Source organism: Lampetra fluviatilis, chromosome 3 (genome assembly GCF_964198595.1).
Source record: "Lampetra fluviatilis chromosome 3, kcLamFluv1.1, whole genome shotgun sequence".
NCBI classification, from domain to species: domain Eukaryota; kingdom Metazoa; phylum Chordata; class Hyperoartia; order Petromyzontiformes; family Petromyzontidae; genus Lampetra; species Lampetra fluviatilis.
Window position 1 is genome coordinate 24,413,138 of NC_136277.1, and position 17,853 is coordinate 24,430,990.

Below are 17,853 nucleotides of genomic sequence, written 5' to 3' on the forward strand. Positions count from 1 at the left end.
TCTAAACCAGTTTTACTTTGGCTCATCACCAGAATGTGACCTGTTAAATGCTGCTGTGTTGTCGTCATTGGTATCTGGGTCAAGACCATCAATTCGCTTCACTTGGGAATCCGGTTTATTCATTGGTGGCTGAAATAAGTATTTGAACCCAGGATCCCAAGTTGTGCCAGTAAAATGCTTATTAAATGGGTGATTATGAACCCATCTCCACAAACAGACACCCATCACAGGGCTTGAACTCGGCATTTCCATGTTACTGGCTTGGATACTCTTGACACACAACCCTGGTCACATCAGAGCAGAGAGGGAGGCTGGTGTTTTGCCCCAAGGAGTAAATTGCCTGAATGCTGTGCCTGTGTGTAAACTCTGAATGTGCCTTTGTGACATTAATTATATATTAAAACTACTGAAATGTAATATAATTTTTTACTTCTATTTCACCAGGTTTGACTGGTGATTTGTGTTCAGCTATGTTGGTGTGTGAGTGAATGTGGAAATGAGTGGATGGGCCAGTTAGTGGGCGAGTAGGTGGGTGAGAAAGGTGGTGAATGTGTTTCGCTGTTTGGCCGGTGGGTCCAGTGACTGGGGTGGGTGTGAAGTTGGGTGGGTGGGTGAAAAGCTGGTGAATGACTTGAGTTTGTGGGTGAGTGCAAATATGCATATTTCAGTATGTATGTTTGTATAAGTATGTGCATATGCGATTGTATAAGTGCGTGTTTATATGTTGGTATAAATTATATATTAATGCACCTCTTCCTGTCGTACCACAGACTCCCGTGTCTCCCATCGTATGCTCACCCCATCCAGCCCAGAGCCTCCAATCACCTCCAGTTCCTCCCAGCCTCCGTCAGTTGCCTCCAATCACTCTCAGCCACCTCCATTCACCACCCTGTCAAGTAACCTGATTGGCAATAGCAAAGCATCATTGAGAGGTAAGTCTAGGATGAACTCTTCTTTTCCCAAAATTATAACAGTCGAGCATTTGTACACACACACTTGTGATGACGGTTTGTTTTATGCGCCTCTCCGTTTTCTTTGACTGATGTTATGTTGGGGTCAGACCGGTAATTGGCCTGCCACAGACGACTGGAAGGTTTGACTAATCGCATCTTATGTGCAACTTCCTGTGGTTGGCCACCATTACCTTTACAATGGCAGTATACTGGGTAGGAACCTAAGAACCCCTGATGAAGACTGCATAGGCTGTGCAAACGACAGCCCGGCAGTCAAAACACAAGAGAAAAACAACTTCTGTTTGTGCTCGGCAGTAGCGTTTTGATATATACACGTGCAATTGTCTATATATAAGCAGCGCTATGTGTGTGTCACAGCATTTACTTGAGGAATTGTTGTCATGAATGGTCCAGTGAAAGATAATTTCGTTCATGAGAAACATATGGGATTCTGTTTGACCTATGTACAACCTTTGACCTAGGTTAAAACCCATCACCTGGTAATCACAATTAGTGATGCACTGCCTGCTGGTTAAAATGTATTATTGTACTTCCTGTACAAAATCATAGAGGGCAGAGGTCGCAAACGGGTTTTGATTCCTTACCCGTACCCGGCCGCACCAGGGTCGCAAACGGGTACCCGTACCCTACCCGATACCCGGCTACCCGTACCCGGCCGGGTATCGGGTAGGGTACGGGTACGAGTACCCGATTGCGACCTCTGGGATAAAGCCATGTTGCAGGCACGGGTGGGTTGATTCTAGGAACTTGAATTGTGAGAAGAGACAAGACGTTGGGAAATGAGTGACAAACGGTTACTCACCAGTGACTCACGGCCTACCCGTACCCGTACCCGGCCGCACCAGGGTCGCAAGCCGGGTACGGGTAGCCGGGTATCGGGTAGGGTACGGGTATCGGGTACCCGATTGCGACCTCTGATAGAGGGTGGCCTGTAATATAGACAGACATTTAATTTGTCAGTTATTGGTGAGTGGCTGTAGAGAGTTTGTGCAAGTGGTACGTGTCTGTCAGTGGTCAGTAACTGGTGATTGAGGAATTGTCTGGAATAAGCACGCTAATGCACTGTAATGACTATCTATGCGGTACTATACTATGGGTACGTACAGTACTAAAGAAGTTCATGTATACATACATATACATGATCCACTTTATAGTATAACATTCATATACCGGTAGAATCACATACATGTCATCTTATACAACAAGCTTACACTGGAGGTGCAATAATATCGGAGCCAACCCTGCGTGTGGTTGACTACGGCTGCAAAGTAAATGGCCGTGCTTTGAGATTTTGAGCCAGCAGTATTGAGGAGCTGGGGTGGAGCCCTGTGTTTATTTCTAATGTTTGTATTGATGTGGTTTTGCTTGAGGCCGCATGGTGCCAGGTCCTCTGCTCGTGCTCCCTCTCTGCCTGCTCGTGGTGGTGGTGCTGGCCGTAGTGGTGGTGGTGGTCACGCGGCGTGGATTTTTCCAGCGACACCGCTACCGTCGCTTCTTCCTCATTCCAAGAACAGCACGGAACCAGCAGCACAGAGAAGCGCAGGCAACAAGTGCAATACAAACTACAACACAACCACATGAACCATAACAAGCACAACTGCTGTGATTTGTGCAGCCACGAATCACAGCACTAGAACAAACACATAAATCACAATACTGACCACAAGCTTCAATCACAGATGCCATACTAAAAACCAAAAGTACCGCAACAACCATATAAACCACAACACAAAACACGGTCAGATAAAACACAAGTACTCCAACAACCGCTAAATATACAACAAAATATCGTTGCAAACGGCAACACTACAATCAGATCAACACAGATGACGACAACCATTGCCAGAGCCAACACTATCAGTAAAAATAATATAAGCCATACGTACATCAATCACCACAGCGTAAAACACAACTTGAACTAAACCATATTTTCTCAGCATGTAATTTGCATGATGGAAAATAGTTTAATATGCTGAGGGTGATGTGACTCACTAAAGTTTGGGAAACACTGAACTAACATTACAACCTCCATCAATACAATTGAAACCATCTCCACTACTACCACCATAAGCCTTGAAAACCCAACCACAAGACCCACATCTACTGCTTCCAAAGCACCCTGAGAATTAGTTGACTGGGTGAGTGTGCATGAGGGATTGGGTGAGTAAATGCTTGGGTAAAAGTGAGTTTGTGAATGATTGGGTGGGTGAGTTGTAGACTCGGGTGATTTGTTGAGTGGGAGGGTAAGTAGTTGATTGGATGAGTGGTTCACTAGGTGGACGAGGTGAATTATGACTACATGGGTGAGTGGTTTAGGTGAATGGAGCGGACTAGGTGGGTAAGTAGATTGAGTAGTCTTCTTGGTTCTTTCGGTAAAGTCACGTAGAAGGGAAGTAATAAAATAATAAAAATAAAACAAAATAATTCTCACGACGTTTCGGCCACAACGCAACACCTGAGGACGGCTGCTTGCGTCGTGGCCGAAACGTCGTGAGAATTATTTTATTATGTTTTATTTTTATTATTTTATTACTTCCCTTCTACGTGACTTTACCGAAAGAACCAAGAAGATGAATCCCTACAGTTACGAAAGCTTTAAATCGAAATTTAGATTGAGTAGGTGAGTGATTGGTTGACGAAATGGATTGACTTGGTGTGTCAGTGGTTGACTGAGTGGTCAACTAATGAGTCATTTTGTTTCTCTGTTAGGACTCGTCCGTGGAGGATATCCCCTTTGTTCACCTGTCTCCGTCCACCACCGTCTAAACATAATTTGCATTCTCAACTCCTACACAGTGAGACCCATCCTCACACACCAGACCAACAGCAAACAAATTAATGACAAAGTTGAGGGCCATATTTAGGCCGACTGTCTTAAATGAATATCTACACACCGACTTGGGTGTGCGAGGAGTTTGGAAGATATGTTGACGAGTTATTTCAGGTTAATGTCTAATTTAAGTTTGAATTGTTTGTCTGAACGTTGAGAATGCTGAATAAATTAAGTGCATGATGTTGGGTGTTTTGGGTGAGTTTTTGTTTAAGCTGGCATGAATATTCCTCATTGCATAGACAATTTATTTAAGAAAAAAAGTTAGTTTACATGTTCTAGTAATGGTAAATGCAATTGGCCAAATGACACTCGTAAACTCAAGGAATGGCATTTCATGTCAATATCGAGGGCCCATTTTGTCAATGTTGCTTGTAAGATAAGTTTAGATAAGACTTGAACTATTCTAAAACTCTTTATTTTTAATCACAACAATAATAACTTTCAACATCACTGCCCAGAACCATCGTCACTACCATCAACTTTTCCACATTCGCCACCATCACCACCAAACTATTTGATGCATGTATGACGAGCATAACGTGATTTTTATTTTTATTCATAACATACCCTCAAACAGTATTTAATGCTAATGTTCTTATAATTTGCTTTGTCTACATGTAACACATCTTATTTAATGTATTAATTAATTTTACCTAATCAGTATTGGACGTGGATTTGTTAGCACCGAAATAGGCTCTGGTGGTAAGGGGGTAAATGAAATATGTAGCTTGCAATGCAGTGGGCTGTGTCCATTTGTATAAAGGGTCAATGCGGTGAAAATACTAAAGGTTATGGATAAGACACGACCTCTAACCCCTTATGGAGCTTATGTAGAATGCTGATTTTGCAAACATGTCGCAAATTAATTCAGTATGCACCATTGTGCAGGAGGGGGAGAAGAATAATATGCAATGTTGTACTGTTTTAACATTTGTATTTTCTGTAAACTAATGTGACTGTACATGCACAGCCTTTTTCCATTCCACTGATGGAATGAGGGCCTCCCCTAATGCTGTTTGGGTCATCGCAATTGTTTTGCCTTCACCATGCTTGTCAGTGCAGGTGAGTAAAGCCAAGAAACAGATATGGGATTTTGCTGCATTGTCATCTGCCTGCCATGTGATCCTGCAGCCTATAATACCCGTTATGAAATATTGGACTATACACTGCCGAATACACAACATTAATTCACGTCCGCAAAATTTAATACAGATGCATGTTTATTGATTCTTAAAACTTTACAATAGTCTTACAGCCTGCATTATCAGTTGGAATGTACAAGTAAATTAAACATTCTTCTGAGTTTCCAATCACCAACATCACCACATGATTTTCAAACACCGCTAATTTTTTATATATATATATAAAATAAAACTCATGGAAAATATCCCAAAAAACAGTTAAAGACATCTGGAAAATACTCAACACTACCCTATTTTTAAAATACATTCCATTTAAAAACCTAAGCCTGTATTTAAATTGCTGAGGCCTTGTTTAGGTTCTGTTTCTTGTCTCACCCTTTCAAGAGGTTCATAACGACCATGTCATATATACTTGGCCAGAACCACCAAGGTCATGGGTGTAAAGTTGATCCCAAGGTTACCTCAAGTTAATAATGGCCCAAGCGTCAGAGACGGCGAGCCACAGCTGACCTGTGTTTGAGCCTTGGTTCTGATTGTCTGTCTCCAAAGTGGTTCATAATGGCTGTCAAAAACAAAGCCAACACGTACAAGTACGAGTAATACAAATCCTGAAGCTTGTATAATATTTCATGAGCGATCATTTGATTGCCTGTAGCCTCTTTAGGATATCTAAAAAAAACATAAGGCATCTAGGATTTGCTGGTTTCTATTCGTTAAAGTTTATGCATTTGCATACAGTTTATACGTACATGAGTTTAGATGTTGATATGTTACTTTACTTGTGCATTAACTTGTAAAGGAATGTTTAAGTGCATAAATGCAACTGTGTAGTTAGCAGTGGTGGTCATGACACCGCTTCACAAACCTGAGTTTGATTCCTAGTGATAGCTAACAGTGAGTGACGTAAAAACTGGTCGATTCAGCTTTAAATGACTACCTGATGTGTGTAAAGCCTCAATATGGGGAGACGAATGTGTACAAGTGTTAAATGTGTGTGCGTGTATGTTGCATGCAAGTGGAGATTCAGTAGTTGGATTTAAAACATCTTCAGATTAATGAGTCCTCAGTTGATAATCTGCAAAAACAAGATAAGTTTAAAAAAACTTTTTTTAAACATGCTTTTATGAAATGTACTAGTAATGGAAGAACGCCACAAATCCAGGAAGTGGCCCCAAAGCTTGCCATAACGTTTCAGGTTTAATTTATTAGGTATAGCCCTGTGAGCCATGCGGCTCTTAAGTCGGGTGCAACCTTAACAAACAAAATATGAACAGAGAACATCTTAAGGGACCGTGACCAATTACAGCCAACGTCAGTTGACCGTGGACAATTGGACCCAAGCCGAAACATTACATAAAATAGAATGTTTAAAAATATATATATTTTTATGATAGAATATAGTATTGCCATCAGTATATGGCATAAGTGTGCCAAGTTTGCAGTCGATACATTGGGAAGTGGGTTAAAATTGAGTTACAAGATTTGAGGATACAACAACAACAGACAGCGAGTTAAATGAAAGAGTGTAAAAATCCGTGTTAACAAGGATGAGGATACTCTGGTTTTTTCAGTAAAGTCAGGTAGGTAAAAAAGAATGATACGGCTTATGATGGTGATCATCTCACCTCCGCTCTGCGTGATGTAACGCACCCAAGGCAGAGCCTGGTAACCACTCTTCTCAATGATCTTCAGATAACGAACCTGAGACATGGGGAAACACTGAGTGAGGGGGTGAGTCGGTGAGTAAATGAGAGTAGTTGAGGACTGGATCGGTGAAAGTATGGGTGAGAGGAATTGAGTCAATGGGTGGGTTGAATGAGATGGTGAGTGAGTGAGTCACCTGAATTCCGGACACAGTGAAATAAGGAATCTCAAACTTGACGGTCACTGGAGGTCTCCCTTCCAGCTCCTCTGCCTCCACACTCGGCAAGCCAAAGTGAGCTCTTAACAAAAACTCCTTACCGCCCTGCCAGACAAGGGTAGAATAAGGGAGATATGAGACGGGAAGAAGAAACATGGGGCCGGCAGGATACATGGGAAGAAATCTGAGGAAAGGCAGGAAGAAAAGTGCCAGAAGCGATAAACTTGGACGATTATTAAGCGATGTGGATCTGAAGGGAGATGTAGGAAAAATATGCATGGAGTGAAAGGAATCTGAGCAGAATTGTAAGTGCAGTCGAAGCCATGGGGAGAAGTGAGAGGGGATATGGCCATACCGGGAATGACTTGATTGTCCACACAATGACACTTTCTTCAGGAACCCATTTGGCGCTTCCACTGCTGCTCTTGAATTTGGGCGAATCGGCATCGCTGGGAACCGGGATTCGAACCTCTACATTGTTTGCCGTGGAACGATGCTTGAATTGGCTTTTGGCCTAAAAGGAAAATGCAACGCACACCGATAGACACGTATCCTGTTTCACCTCAGACTGTTGGGCAAGTGCTGTTATCCCATATGAAGGCTGGCACAAGAGGGGGTGGGGGTAGCTAGCACCATGCCCAGTTGCCTTTGTCTCCCAAGTGAAGGTGTTTACACCTCTCCAGGTACTCTTGAGGCTGAGTAATCCTTGGGGAGGACTCAATAACCTTCTGGAATCTCGATGGACTCGCTTCTAATTTTAATCAGAAGCCTATTGAGATTTATAAAAATCATTGATCAAATGACAATGAACCTCAATAGGCTCTCAAATGAGTAAATAAATTGCCAGTTACAACCGAATGGATTTCAATGGGCTCTCCTGATGACGTCATCAGATCTCGGTGGGCTCTCAAACGGTTAAATAATGGTAGATGCTCAATTTCTTACCTTGACCATGATCTCCACTCTACTGTGAGAAAACTTTTCAATGACCGATTCGATCCAAATTAAGGGCTTCACCTGTGAACACAAAACAAATATCCTCCGTATAGCCTTAACAGCCTGTTGGGGCAAGTGCTGTTAGCGACCACCGTCCACGAGGGGGTGGGTGGCCAGCACCACGCCCGACCGCCTTTGTCTCCCCAGTGGCAATGTTTGCACATCGCACCAGGTACTCATTTGAGGCCGAGTTGACCTAGGGGAGGCCAAGGACCGGTTCAGATAATCGGCACTGGTGTTCGCCGTGAACAGAAATCGAACCCGGGCGCCAGGTGCATAGCGCAGCGCGCTAACCGCTACACTATCGCTCCCCAAACCTGAACACAAACACGTGTACACACACAATTGATACACATTTGTATGCACGTAAACGTGTACGCACATGAGCATGTAAACACCACAAGTGTATACACATGCACACGTGCATATAATTTACAAATACATCCGGCCCTTTCAAACTTTGATAAACTTGATTAACATGGCTCAATCCACAACCCCCGTGGCACCAGCCACATGAAAAATACTAATTTGCATGCATTGCACTTAGGGTCGGTTTGAGAAAATTTGCTATATCCAGAAAAATGTACCCATTCCCTCCTCTTCATGTGTTCTGTACAGTTAAGCCAATTGCGACAGTGATGACATTTCCAGGCCAATGACTAAGATCCCTATGCCGTAAATGAAATGTCTCACTTGTGGGATATGTTGCTGCTGCGCCCAAACTTGTGATAAGTCTAAAATTAACCAAAGCATGGACTAGTCGGCAGAGATGCACAAATCCAAATGTAAAAAAAAAAATCACGTTTGCCATTATGAATACGCATTGTTTTACACTGCCTTACAACAAAAGTACAGTTTACCAGGCTGATATTTCAGGAAATGGCCCTTAAATAGCACCGAGTAAAAAGACTGACTGCCTGATAGTTGATGGCAATAAACACTGTCGAAATTTTATACTTTATAATATGTATATTCGTAACCAATGCAGTTTTAAATTGACAGTTTTTCTTCATTCAAGCTAAGAACAAATACTGTAAATGTAAACATTCTGAATGCCTTCCACTTGAGAAAGTGCGACGACTGAAAGTTTACGTAACTGCAGGAAATACCGGTTTTGAGCACACCTCGTAAAATTCCAATGATCTACAGCTGATGACGTGACACAAACGAATTTTAACTCAAGACCTTGAAACCTATACCCACCGATTAGTGGCTTCCTCTAATGCGGTTATACAATTACAATAAAGTATGTTAGTTTAAATCAGTTCATACATTCTTATGGGTTTGTTCATTATAATCATTGTTTACTTAGAGAAACCTGCTTATGTCAGATTAAACTTCACGTCAACTTTGTCAGTGTAAAGTCTCCAATCAATATTTCTACCCTCCCTCTCTGCTCTTCAAGAAGAGCCATTTCCCAAAAATATCAGCCTATATTTTACTGTTATAAGGTAGCATTGATGACAATTGTAATGAGTTCTTAGAGATTTTCTTGAATACTATACACACACATCCCAATACCCGCCATTCACCACTAAGTGAAAGTGACGTCACCACAGTACCTGTGCCAGCAGGGTGCACTTTGAGGCCACAAAGTATCAAAGGCTCGCCGACAGGTCTCGGGACAGACCCGGGTGCCATGGGTTCGCTGAGATAACTGGTGGTAGATGCACCGCCATCTGTACCCCCCTACAAGTGCCAACTTGCTGCACTTTAGGCGCTCCACTCGTTGTGAGTGTGGCTCCTCTGCCCTCTGTTGTTGCTGGAGGGCGATGTGCCTCCAACTGTCCAGTAGCGTCCTTCATGAGCCTCCTCCATCTAGACTGATCTTGACGCCGCTGGTACTAGTCGTCGGCAAGTCAAATCAGCTCCACATCCTCCTGTACCGCATCAATCCATCTCTTCTCCAGCCCATGTCGTGCCCGTTTAGTCCTCTCTATTCGGCCAAACAGAAGCTGCTTGGGCATGCGGTGGCTGGGTATGCGGGCTACATAACCCAGCCAACGCAGCCTTGCCTGCCACAGGAGCTCACTGATGAGAATGTGTCCAGCCTGCACATACCTACACACACATTTTCCTCGCGGCACCTGCCTTTGCAGTGTCTCATGGCCTCTGTGCGTGTCACCATGTCCTGATGTATCCCAATATTACTGCATACACATGCCCCTGTCTCATACACACCTTCCCATGTTCCTGTATCTCCATGCTTGTGTGTCCTTGTGACTTACGTGTGTGTACAGACGGTAGCTCATGAGCTCAAACTCCCCATCTGGGGGGATGAATGAGATGGTTCGATCGTTGTCGAAGCGAGAGAGGCGCACGCACTGATGGAACTTCACATCCTCCAGCTCCACTCCCTTATTCTTGTCTCCTGGGAGATACATGGACACAGAGACATATGGAAGTGCCTATAAAATAAAAGGGGAATGGAGACACTGAGAGATAAAAGGAGACAAAGGGAGAAAAAATACTTGAAGTAGTGAAGAGACATGGGGTGAAGGAAGACCTGAGAAGAGACATGGAGAAAAGGAGAATTGGAGGAAAGACTGAACATTGTTTGTGATGGTGCTATTGATTATTATATGTTAAGGATGACCAAAATGATAATGATCTCTTCACTTACGTCCCGTCTGCTCAAACAGGATCTTGTCATTCAATCCGAGTCTCAACTCCGGCATTCCGGAGAGAATGACCCTCATCTTCACTGTCCCCACAATCTCACTTCGCAGCACCGAGCCTGTTGCGCTCACCTGTAAATACAAACACGCAGCTGCATCACCATCCTCAACAGCATCACTACCATAATAACCATAAATAATCCCACCACTTACTACAACCACCACAAACACTTGCACCACACCATCACTACTACTACCAACACCAGAAATAATTTCACCACCACTAAACCCGAACACCACCACTGCCACAATACCTAAAATAATTTCCACCACACCATCACTGCCATCATCACCACTCCTCTCTCACCAGGAGGTTGACGGACTCGATGACATCCATGAAAACCTCGTTCTTGCGGTACTTGATACCTTCGGAGCGCCACGACACCGCATTGGTTACGGTTGCTGGGGGGCGAGGTGCCCCCACCTCCAGCTTGTGCCCCTCCTGGGTGATGTATCTACACCAATCGGGTGACAGAATGAGCAGACCTCATGGGCAGCCAATCAAATTTCCACAAATCCACCTTATCCTGACCACGTTTCCCCTTCTTGTTTTTATCCTCCCTGTGTTTCTCTTCTCCCCAGGTCTCTCTTCTTGAAACGTTAAAGTTACAAATTCGTAATGTGCTGTTTTTATTCAGTGGTGTGGGAAACCACAGACAAGTGGGGAAAGCAGCCAGAACTGGCGTCAACAATTTGTGCAAATTCTGTGGCCCTCAATTGGAATGTTAATCTATTAATGAGTGTCTTCTCCCCTTCATGTCTCCCTCCAATCTCCTTGTGGATCTCATCTTTTCACCGTGTCTAATTTCAGCTTTCTGCATGTTCTCACTGTCTTATTCCTCTCTATGCATCCTGTATATGCCCCCCCGTCTCCCTTCTGCTGTTCTTTATCTCTCTCTCCCCATGTCTCCCTGTGCCTCCCTGTATCTCCCTCTGCCTCCCTGTTTTCCTTGTGCTTCTCGTGTGTCTCCCTCCTCTCCATGCATCCCCGTGGCTCTCACTCTTGCAGGACGCGACTCTCTGTCGTCTGGGGATATCCAAAGTCCATGATCTCGTCCAGGAGCTCGTAGACGATCACAAAGTTGTCCCTTATGCTCTCCTCTTCCAACTCCTTGAAGTACTCAGTGAACACCTGCAAGGGGATACACAGAAAAGCATGGGGAGCCACGGCAGAGAGAAGGGAGAAACAGGGATATAGGAGACATTACGAAAAGGGAGACAGGGATGAGAAGGGAGAACCATGAAATAGAAAGGAGATACAGGGAGACGGGCAGGAAAGGGAAACACGTAAAAGGGGACACGCGGAAACAGGAGAAACAATCATGAGAAAGAAGACATGGAGAGGTGAAGAGGTACAGGGTGCAGCAGGGAAGCAAAATATTTAAAAATATTTAAAAAATATCCTAAATACAAATGGGGTATCCTCTTTAAGGTGATCATATATAGGTATAGAAAACATGGATTTATGGAAAAAGTCAATAGTTGAATACATACACAAAACTGAATGCACCGTCTCCATCCCAATTCAGATTAATATGTCAGTTCGTGTGAGTATGTCTGACACTACAGTATTTTATGAGCATTTCTCCCAAATAAAGAAAGGAGAGTACATTATTTCTATCCATATCACAGTCCTAAAATGTTGACAACACACCCAAGTAAACAGCCACTTTTTGGTTACACTAATACCCCTATCTGAAATGTACGTCAAACTGGAACTCTCCAGACACGAGCAGCGCATGGTCGTTTCCCTGGCGTTTTACATGTCGCCAATGCAAGGCCCTCACCTCCACGATCTTGTAGAGGAACGCAAACACCAGCGCCGCGTTTGCATTTTTCTTCGTAGCAGAGACGACTGGTGCGATGAGTTGTCAAGAAACATGATTATATCTCACCTTGTCTCAATGTGTCTGTCTCCCTTTTCACTGTCTCTCCCCCAACCCACGTCTCCCTACTTCTCCCCATGTCTTCCATACCATTCCCGTGTCTCCCTTCACCTGTGTATGTGTTTTGCCCTCCCTGTGTCTCCCTGCTGCTTTCCGTATCTGCTTTCCCCACCCTATATCTCCTTTCACCCAGTGTCTCCCTTCCCCTCCCTGTGTGTCATGTTACTTTTCTGCTGCTTTTATGCGCGTGTCCCTGTCTCTCCCTTCTCTCCTTCGTGTCTCTTCGTGTATACCTTCTAGTGTTTTCTCCCTGTGTTTCCCTTCTCGTGTCTCCCTTCTATCAGCATCTTCCTTCTCCCCATGTCTCCCTTACCCCCCTGCCCGTGTGGAATGTAGCTGTGTTGTGTTCTGGAGTCTCGGGATACGGTAGATGTTCTTGTGCTTGATCCACAGGAGACGCGTATCTCCGTGCTGCAGCACGGGGCTCGAGATGGAATTTTCCTCGCGCTCATGGAGCAGAGACAGGAACGCATCTCCCGAAGACAGATCCACGTCTCCGCGGTAATTACGACTCAACAGAACCTGAAACATCGACACCGTCACAATCATCAACGTCAGCATCCCCATCGACACCAATATCGTCACCATAATCATTACGATCACCAACATCATTGACAACACCATCGAAACCACCATAAAACAAAGTAACATTGCCATTATTAACACCATTATTACCAGTAGCAACTCTATCAAGTACGCTTCATCAATGCCTCTCTTCGACCCATTTCCCAATTCTTCTTCTCCTTTCAATGCCCAACTCCAACCACGGCTCGCTTCGCCCCCTTCGTGTTTTCCTTTTCCTCCCCATTATTCCCTCCTCCCCATGTCTCACTTTTCTCCTTGTGCATCTCTTTGTCGTTGTGCGTCGCCACGTCCACGTTTTCCATCATATCCATAATCCAGAGATGTAGGTATCAAATCATTTTAGAGGTGTCAACCCATCAGAAGTGGACAGGGGTGGGATTACGTGTGAAATGGCGATATGAGAAGAGACGGACCACGCGAGACACCGAGACAGAAGACAAGTACAGAGACAAGGCGACAGACATGGAGAGACAGACATGGGGAAAGACGTTTGCTCCTTCATCAACGACAGTGCTGTTGCTCACGGATTAATTGCATCACTTCAGTATGTTCAACTTCTTTTGCACCGTACGTAGCCAACCGTGCTAATTGGAGGTGCAACGATACATTTTGGCTGGAGAGTAGGGTAGGGGGCAGTGCCCAGGTTAAATGAAACTAGAGTGACCACGGTTGCTCTTGCAAGTGAGACTATCTTCGCCTCGAATTCTCAACCGTTTCAACAAAATAAACGTGAACTAAGCGGGTTTAGGGGTCATGTCCGCCGTCACTGCAATCAGCGGCCATCAACCCCACTGACACGAACATCAACATCACCTGGCCGAACCCTAATGGATCATCTCGGGGGGCGGCTCTCACCTGGTTAAATAAAGTACGTGCGTGTTTTTGCAACCGCGCACCACGCGCCGTGTGCCCCAATGAGTAACCCGCGCGTTCAACAAGAGGAAATAATTCACCAGCACCGCCTCTTTGGCATTCACGCTCACAAGGTCATACGACACACGTTGAACCCTCTGGGAGCCGCAAGAGCCGCAAATGTGCCTCTACGAGCCTCGGGACATCAGCGGTGAACACCAAACAAGCCTGTACGCCATTGACACTGAGTCTCCCAGTGGCTCTTTGAATACGAGGGAGTTATTGGTCTGGCTCTATGAGACCTAGGGAAGCCTTAGGTTGGTTCTAGGAGCCTTAAGTGTGTGTCTGTCTAGCCCGTTAAATCATGGTGGAGCCTTAGTTTGGCTCAATGATCCGTCAAACCTGATGGAGCCTTTAGTCTGTGGCTTTACGAGCATAAAAGGGGCACCTTTGTCTGAAGTCTATAAACTCCGAATAATGCTATATAAGCCATAGTTTAACTCAAGTATCTCGAGAACCTCAATTGAACCTTAGCCTGACTCCGAGCCAATTAATTACGACGGATGAATACACAGTACAGTATCCGTACATGTCGACCGTACGCCACTTATTCTTCTTTAGTTACGGCTGATGTAGATGCAGAGGAACGACTACAATTTCACATTCGGGTGGTTAAGCCCAGACAACCGCGTCAGGAGCAGCGGAGTGTACCGCATACCTGTCAAACCCTTATCAGTGCCCTACCTTTTTACGGATCAATTCAGACATTATCGGTCACCCCGTGACCCCTATAAAAAATCTCAACGTTCATCCTACAATGTCCCATCACAAGGGAGAAACACAAACACACAATTTTGTTTGCCCGTATTGAAACGGCTGTACGCCGTATGGACCTGAAAACTCCATTTCCCTGTACAAGAATACGGGGTATAAACCGTATGTATGGGTTTGACACTATCGCCGTAATGATGTCTCCTTCGTATTTGTGAATCGCGGGGGGGGGGGGGGCATTGCGGCGTTATACGTTGTTGCACGGTCTCTGTTCTGGATGACCAGTCCACACACAATCACCACAAACTACTGGAGAGCTTTTTTTAAAATTTATTTTCCATTTGTGCACCGCGTATCCGCGTCCGCCAGCCATGGGGTTTGTGCGGACGGCGTCTTTAAGGGTTGGATGCCCACGAGCTTCGTGGGAGATCAAAAAAACCCAGCGGGAAATCTTCTGCGCGGTTGGTTCTGGCTCTTCGTGATCAGATATAAATACAAGACGAGATTACGTATCAGTAAACCAGAACAAGTACACAGCGTCCGGTAGATATCGACTGACGCGTCGGCGTCGTCGTTGACGGCGTTCATTTCCTCGTCGCGGCTCCCGTAGGCGGAATTCACCTGTGGCTGCCGAGGCGGCGATGAAACCTCCCCCCCCCCCTACACACACACAGGCCCCCCTACACACAGACAGACACAAGCCCCCCTACACACAGACACAAGCCCCCCTACACACACACAGACACAAGCCCCCCTACACACACAGACACAAGCCCCCCTACACACAGACACAAGCCTGTGGGCGTCAAGTGATGTGACCGCCTATGAAAGGCCGGCACTTGTTGGCACACCACGGGGTAGGGCGGCGGGGGGGGGTGGTCAGTAACCACAACCACGCACCGGCCGCCTTTGTATCCCCACACCGGGTACTCGTTTTAAGGCCGAGTCGAACTAGAGGGAGGAAGGCCAGGAACTGAACTCTACCGACTGAGCTCGCAGGGCAGTGCACGAAGCACTACGCTGTATGATCACACACACACACGTGTACCACGAGGAGCCACACTCCCATAGATCTCCCCTATAGCCTGTAACAAAGTGTTGGGGCAGGTGCTGTAAGCACCACGCTGTATGATTACACACACACACGTACACACACATGTACAGAGTGTTGGCGCAGGTGCTGTAAGCACCACGCTGTATGATTACACACACACATACGTACACACATGTACAGAGTGTTGGGGCAGGGGCTGTAAGCACCACGCTGTATGATCACACACACACACATGTACACACACATGTACAGAGTGTTGGGGCAGGGGCTGTAAGCACCACGCTGTATGATCACACACACATGTACACACACATGTACAGAGTGTTGGGGCAGGGGCTGTAAGCACTACGCTGTATGATCACACACACACATGTACACACACACACATGTACACACACACATGTACACACGTACACACACATGTACACACGTACACACACATGTACAGAGTGTTGGGGCAGGTGCTGTAGGCGAGTAGCGGCACCTACGAAGGCTGCCACTGTAGCACACAAGGGGCTGGGTGGGCCATCAACCACGCGCAACCGCCTTTGTCTCTCCAGTGGCGATGTCTACAACACACCGCACCGGCTGTCTAATTTGAGGCCGAGTCGACCTAAGGGAGGCGAGGTCGCAGGTACCGGGTTGAAGATAATCGCGATCGCCGGTGTTGGCGGCTCGCACAGGTTCGTAGCGCGGCGGACCCCACCGCTCCCCACATTAAACCCCGGCAGCAACAACAACAACAACCACAGCAACAATCACAACAACCACCACCACAACAACCACCACAACAACCACAACAACTATAATCACAACAACCACAGCAACAACCACAGCAACAACAACAACCACAACAACCACAACAACAACCACCACAACAACAACCACCACAACAACAACCACCACAACAACCCCGACGCCGCCCGGCGGACCGCTCACCTGGCCCTTCAAGTCCAAGATGTAGATGGCCGACGTGGACATGGCCGGCGAAGTTGGACGTGGCACGCCACCAGCAGCAGCAGCAGCAAACTAAACTAAGACTTCGTAACGACACGAGGACGACTTCAGTGGAACATCGAACGCGCGCGGGTCGTACTTGTAGCCGCCACCAAGACGGGTCTCCCCCCTCGTCCCCCTCACCGACACCGCCGCAGCTCAACGCCGACGAAGCCGGAACTCAAAACACCCCGGAAACTTTCAGCGCCGCCGTCGCGAGGCGGAACTTCTTTTTTTTACCTGGGGACGTCACCGCTCCCGCCCCCCCCCCTCGTCCGCGGCGGCCATGTTTGTAAGGGAGGTTGTTGGGGGCACGCGGCTGTCGCCTGCGCCATCTTTGTCAAGGTAACGCAGTACGTTCGTTATTTTTTGTATGGTTAATTAATGTTCACCACCGCCGCTAAACTTCTGTTAAAACGCTTTTTTTTACCAGGTACTTATCCACTAAGCTATATTGATATTTTATTTCAGAAGCGACCTGGTTGTCACAAATGATTAATACCTGTCAACCCCAGGGGCGGTTTCTTCATTAGGGCGATTGGGCGACGCACCACCAATGTCATTCAACCACAGAGTCACGCTAGCCGTCACTGTGCCTCTGGATATAGTCCAATCAGCGTCATGCTACGTTCTGTGGAGTACCGCCTCTTTTTGGGCGATTTCCCTCCAGCTGAGAATCGCCCCGAGTGGTCCCATAGACTTATATTCAAAGATGTTTTTTTTCGAACGGGGGCGCTGCAATGCATTCTCTATGGCTTCCGGGAGGGCTCGCCCTAACGTGCTTACGTCATCATACGTGCTTACGTCATCACACGTAAGCACGTTTCATCCAACAATATAATTTGTCGCCACCTAGTGGAATCTTTAATAAAATAAACTTGAGTGGTTTGTTTTAATAGTGAGTATAGAAACAAACAAGATGTATTGTAAGAGTCACTTTATTTTTCATTAATATTAAAGAAGTGAAGTTGCCTTTACATGCTTAAGCTGTTAATTTATCCATTGCATGGGTGGACCTTATCCTTATCAATCATCCAGACATTTGCCCCCCCTGAGAGATTTTGCAGGAGCCGCCACTGGTCAACCCTTTATCAGTGCCCTACCTTGTTATAGACCCGTGCACACGGAGGGCTTTCGCAAGCAATATTCATGCTACAGGTTTGTT

General features: G+C 45.9%; 1 protein-coding gene and 1 long non-coding RNA gene across 2 annotated transcripts; one reads left to right on the plus strand and one right to left on the minus strand.

Moving 5' to 3' along the window:
• Positions 1–870: 870 nt before the first annotated feature.
• LOC144949416 (uncharacterized) lies at positions 871–3,983 on the plus strand. The gene is made up of 3 exons (XR_013640278.1): positions 871–932; positions 2,345–2,517; positions 3,684–3,983. It is a non-coding gene; the product is annotated as an uncharacterized LOC144949416 (long non-coding RNA).
• Positions 3,984–5,020: 1,037 nt separating this feature from the next.
• On the minus strand, positions 5,021–16,889 carry LOC144955448 (AP-1 complex subunit mu-1-like). Its single transcript, XM_078885663.1, has 12 exons — positions 16,632–16,889; positions 12,796–12,952; positions 12,272–12,339; positions 11,486–11,616; positions 10,792–10,939; positions 10,430–10,556; positions 10,035–10,177; positions 7,756–7,827; positions 7,166–7,324; positions 6,790–6,915; positions 6,575–6,650; positions 5,021–6,024 (listed from the first exon to the last, which is right to left on the minus strand). The coding sequence occupies exons 1-12, from the start codon at positions 16,671–16,673 to the stop codon at positions 6,002–6,004; spliced, it is 1,272 nt and encodes a 423-aa protein (XP_078741789.1). The 5' UTR covers positions 16,674–16,889; the 3' UTR covers positions 5,021–6,001.
• Positions 16,890–17,853: the final 964 nt, after the last annotated feature.

What these genes read in the sequence shown, in the direction of transcription:
- LOC144955448 (XM_078885663.1), bottom strand. Translation starts at nt 16,673, where the DNA reads ATGTCCACGTCGGCCATCTACATCTTGGACTTGAAGGGCCAG. An exon ending in GGACAATCAAGTCATTCCCG is followed by an intron (nt 6,916 to 7,165) that starts GTATGGCCATAT and finishes CTTGTCTGGCAG; the next exon opens with GGCGGTAAGGAGTTTTTGTT. An exon ending in TCACTGTGTCCGGAATTCAG is followed by an intron (nt 6,651 to 6,789) that starts GTGACTCACTCA and finishes CCCATGTCTCAG; the next exon opens with GTTCGTTATCTGAAGATCAT.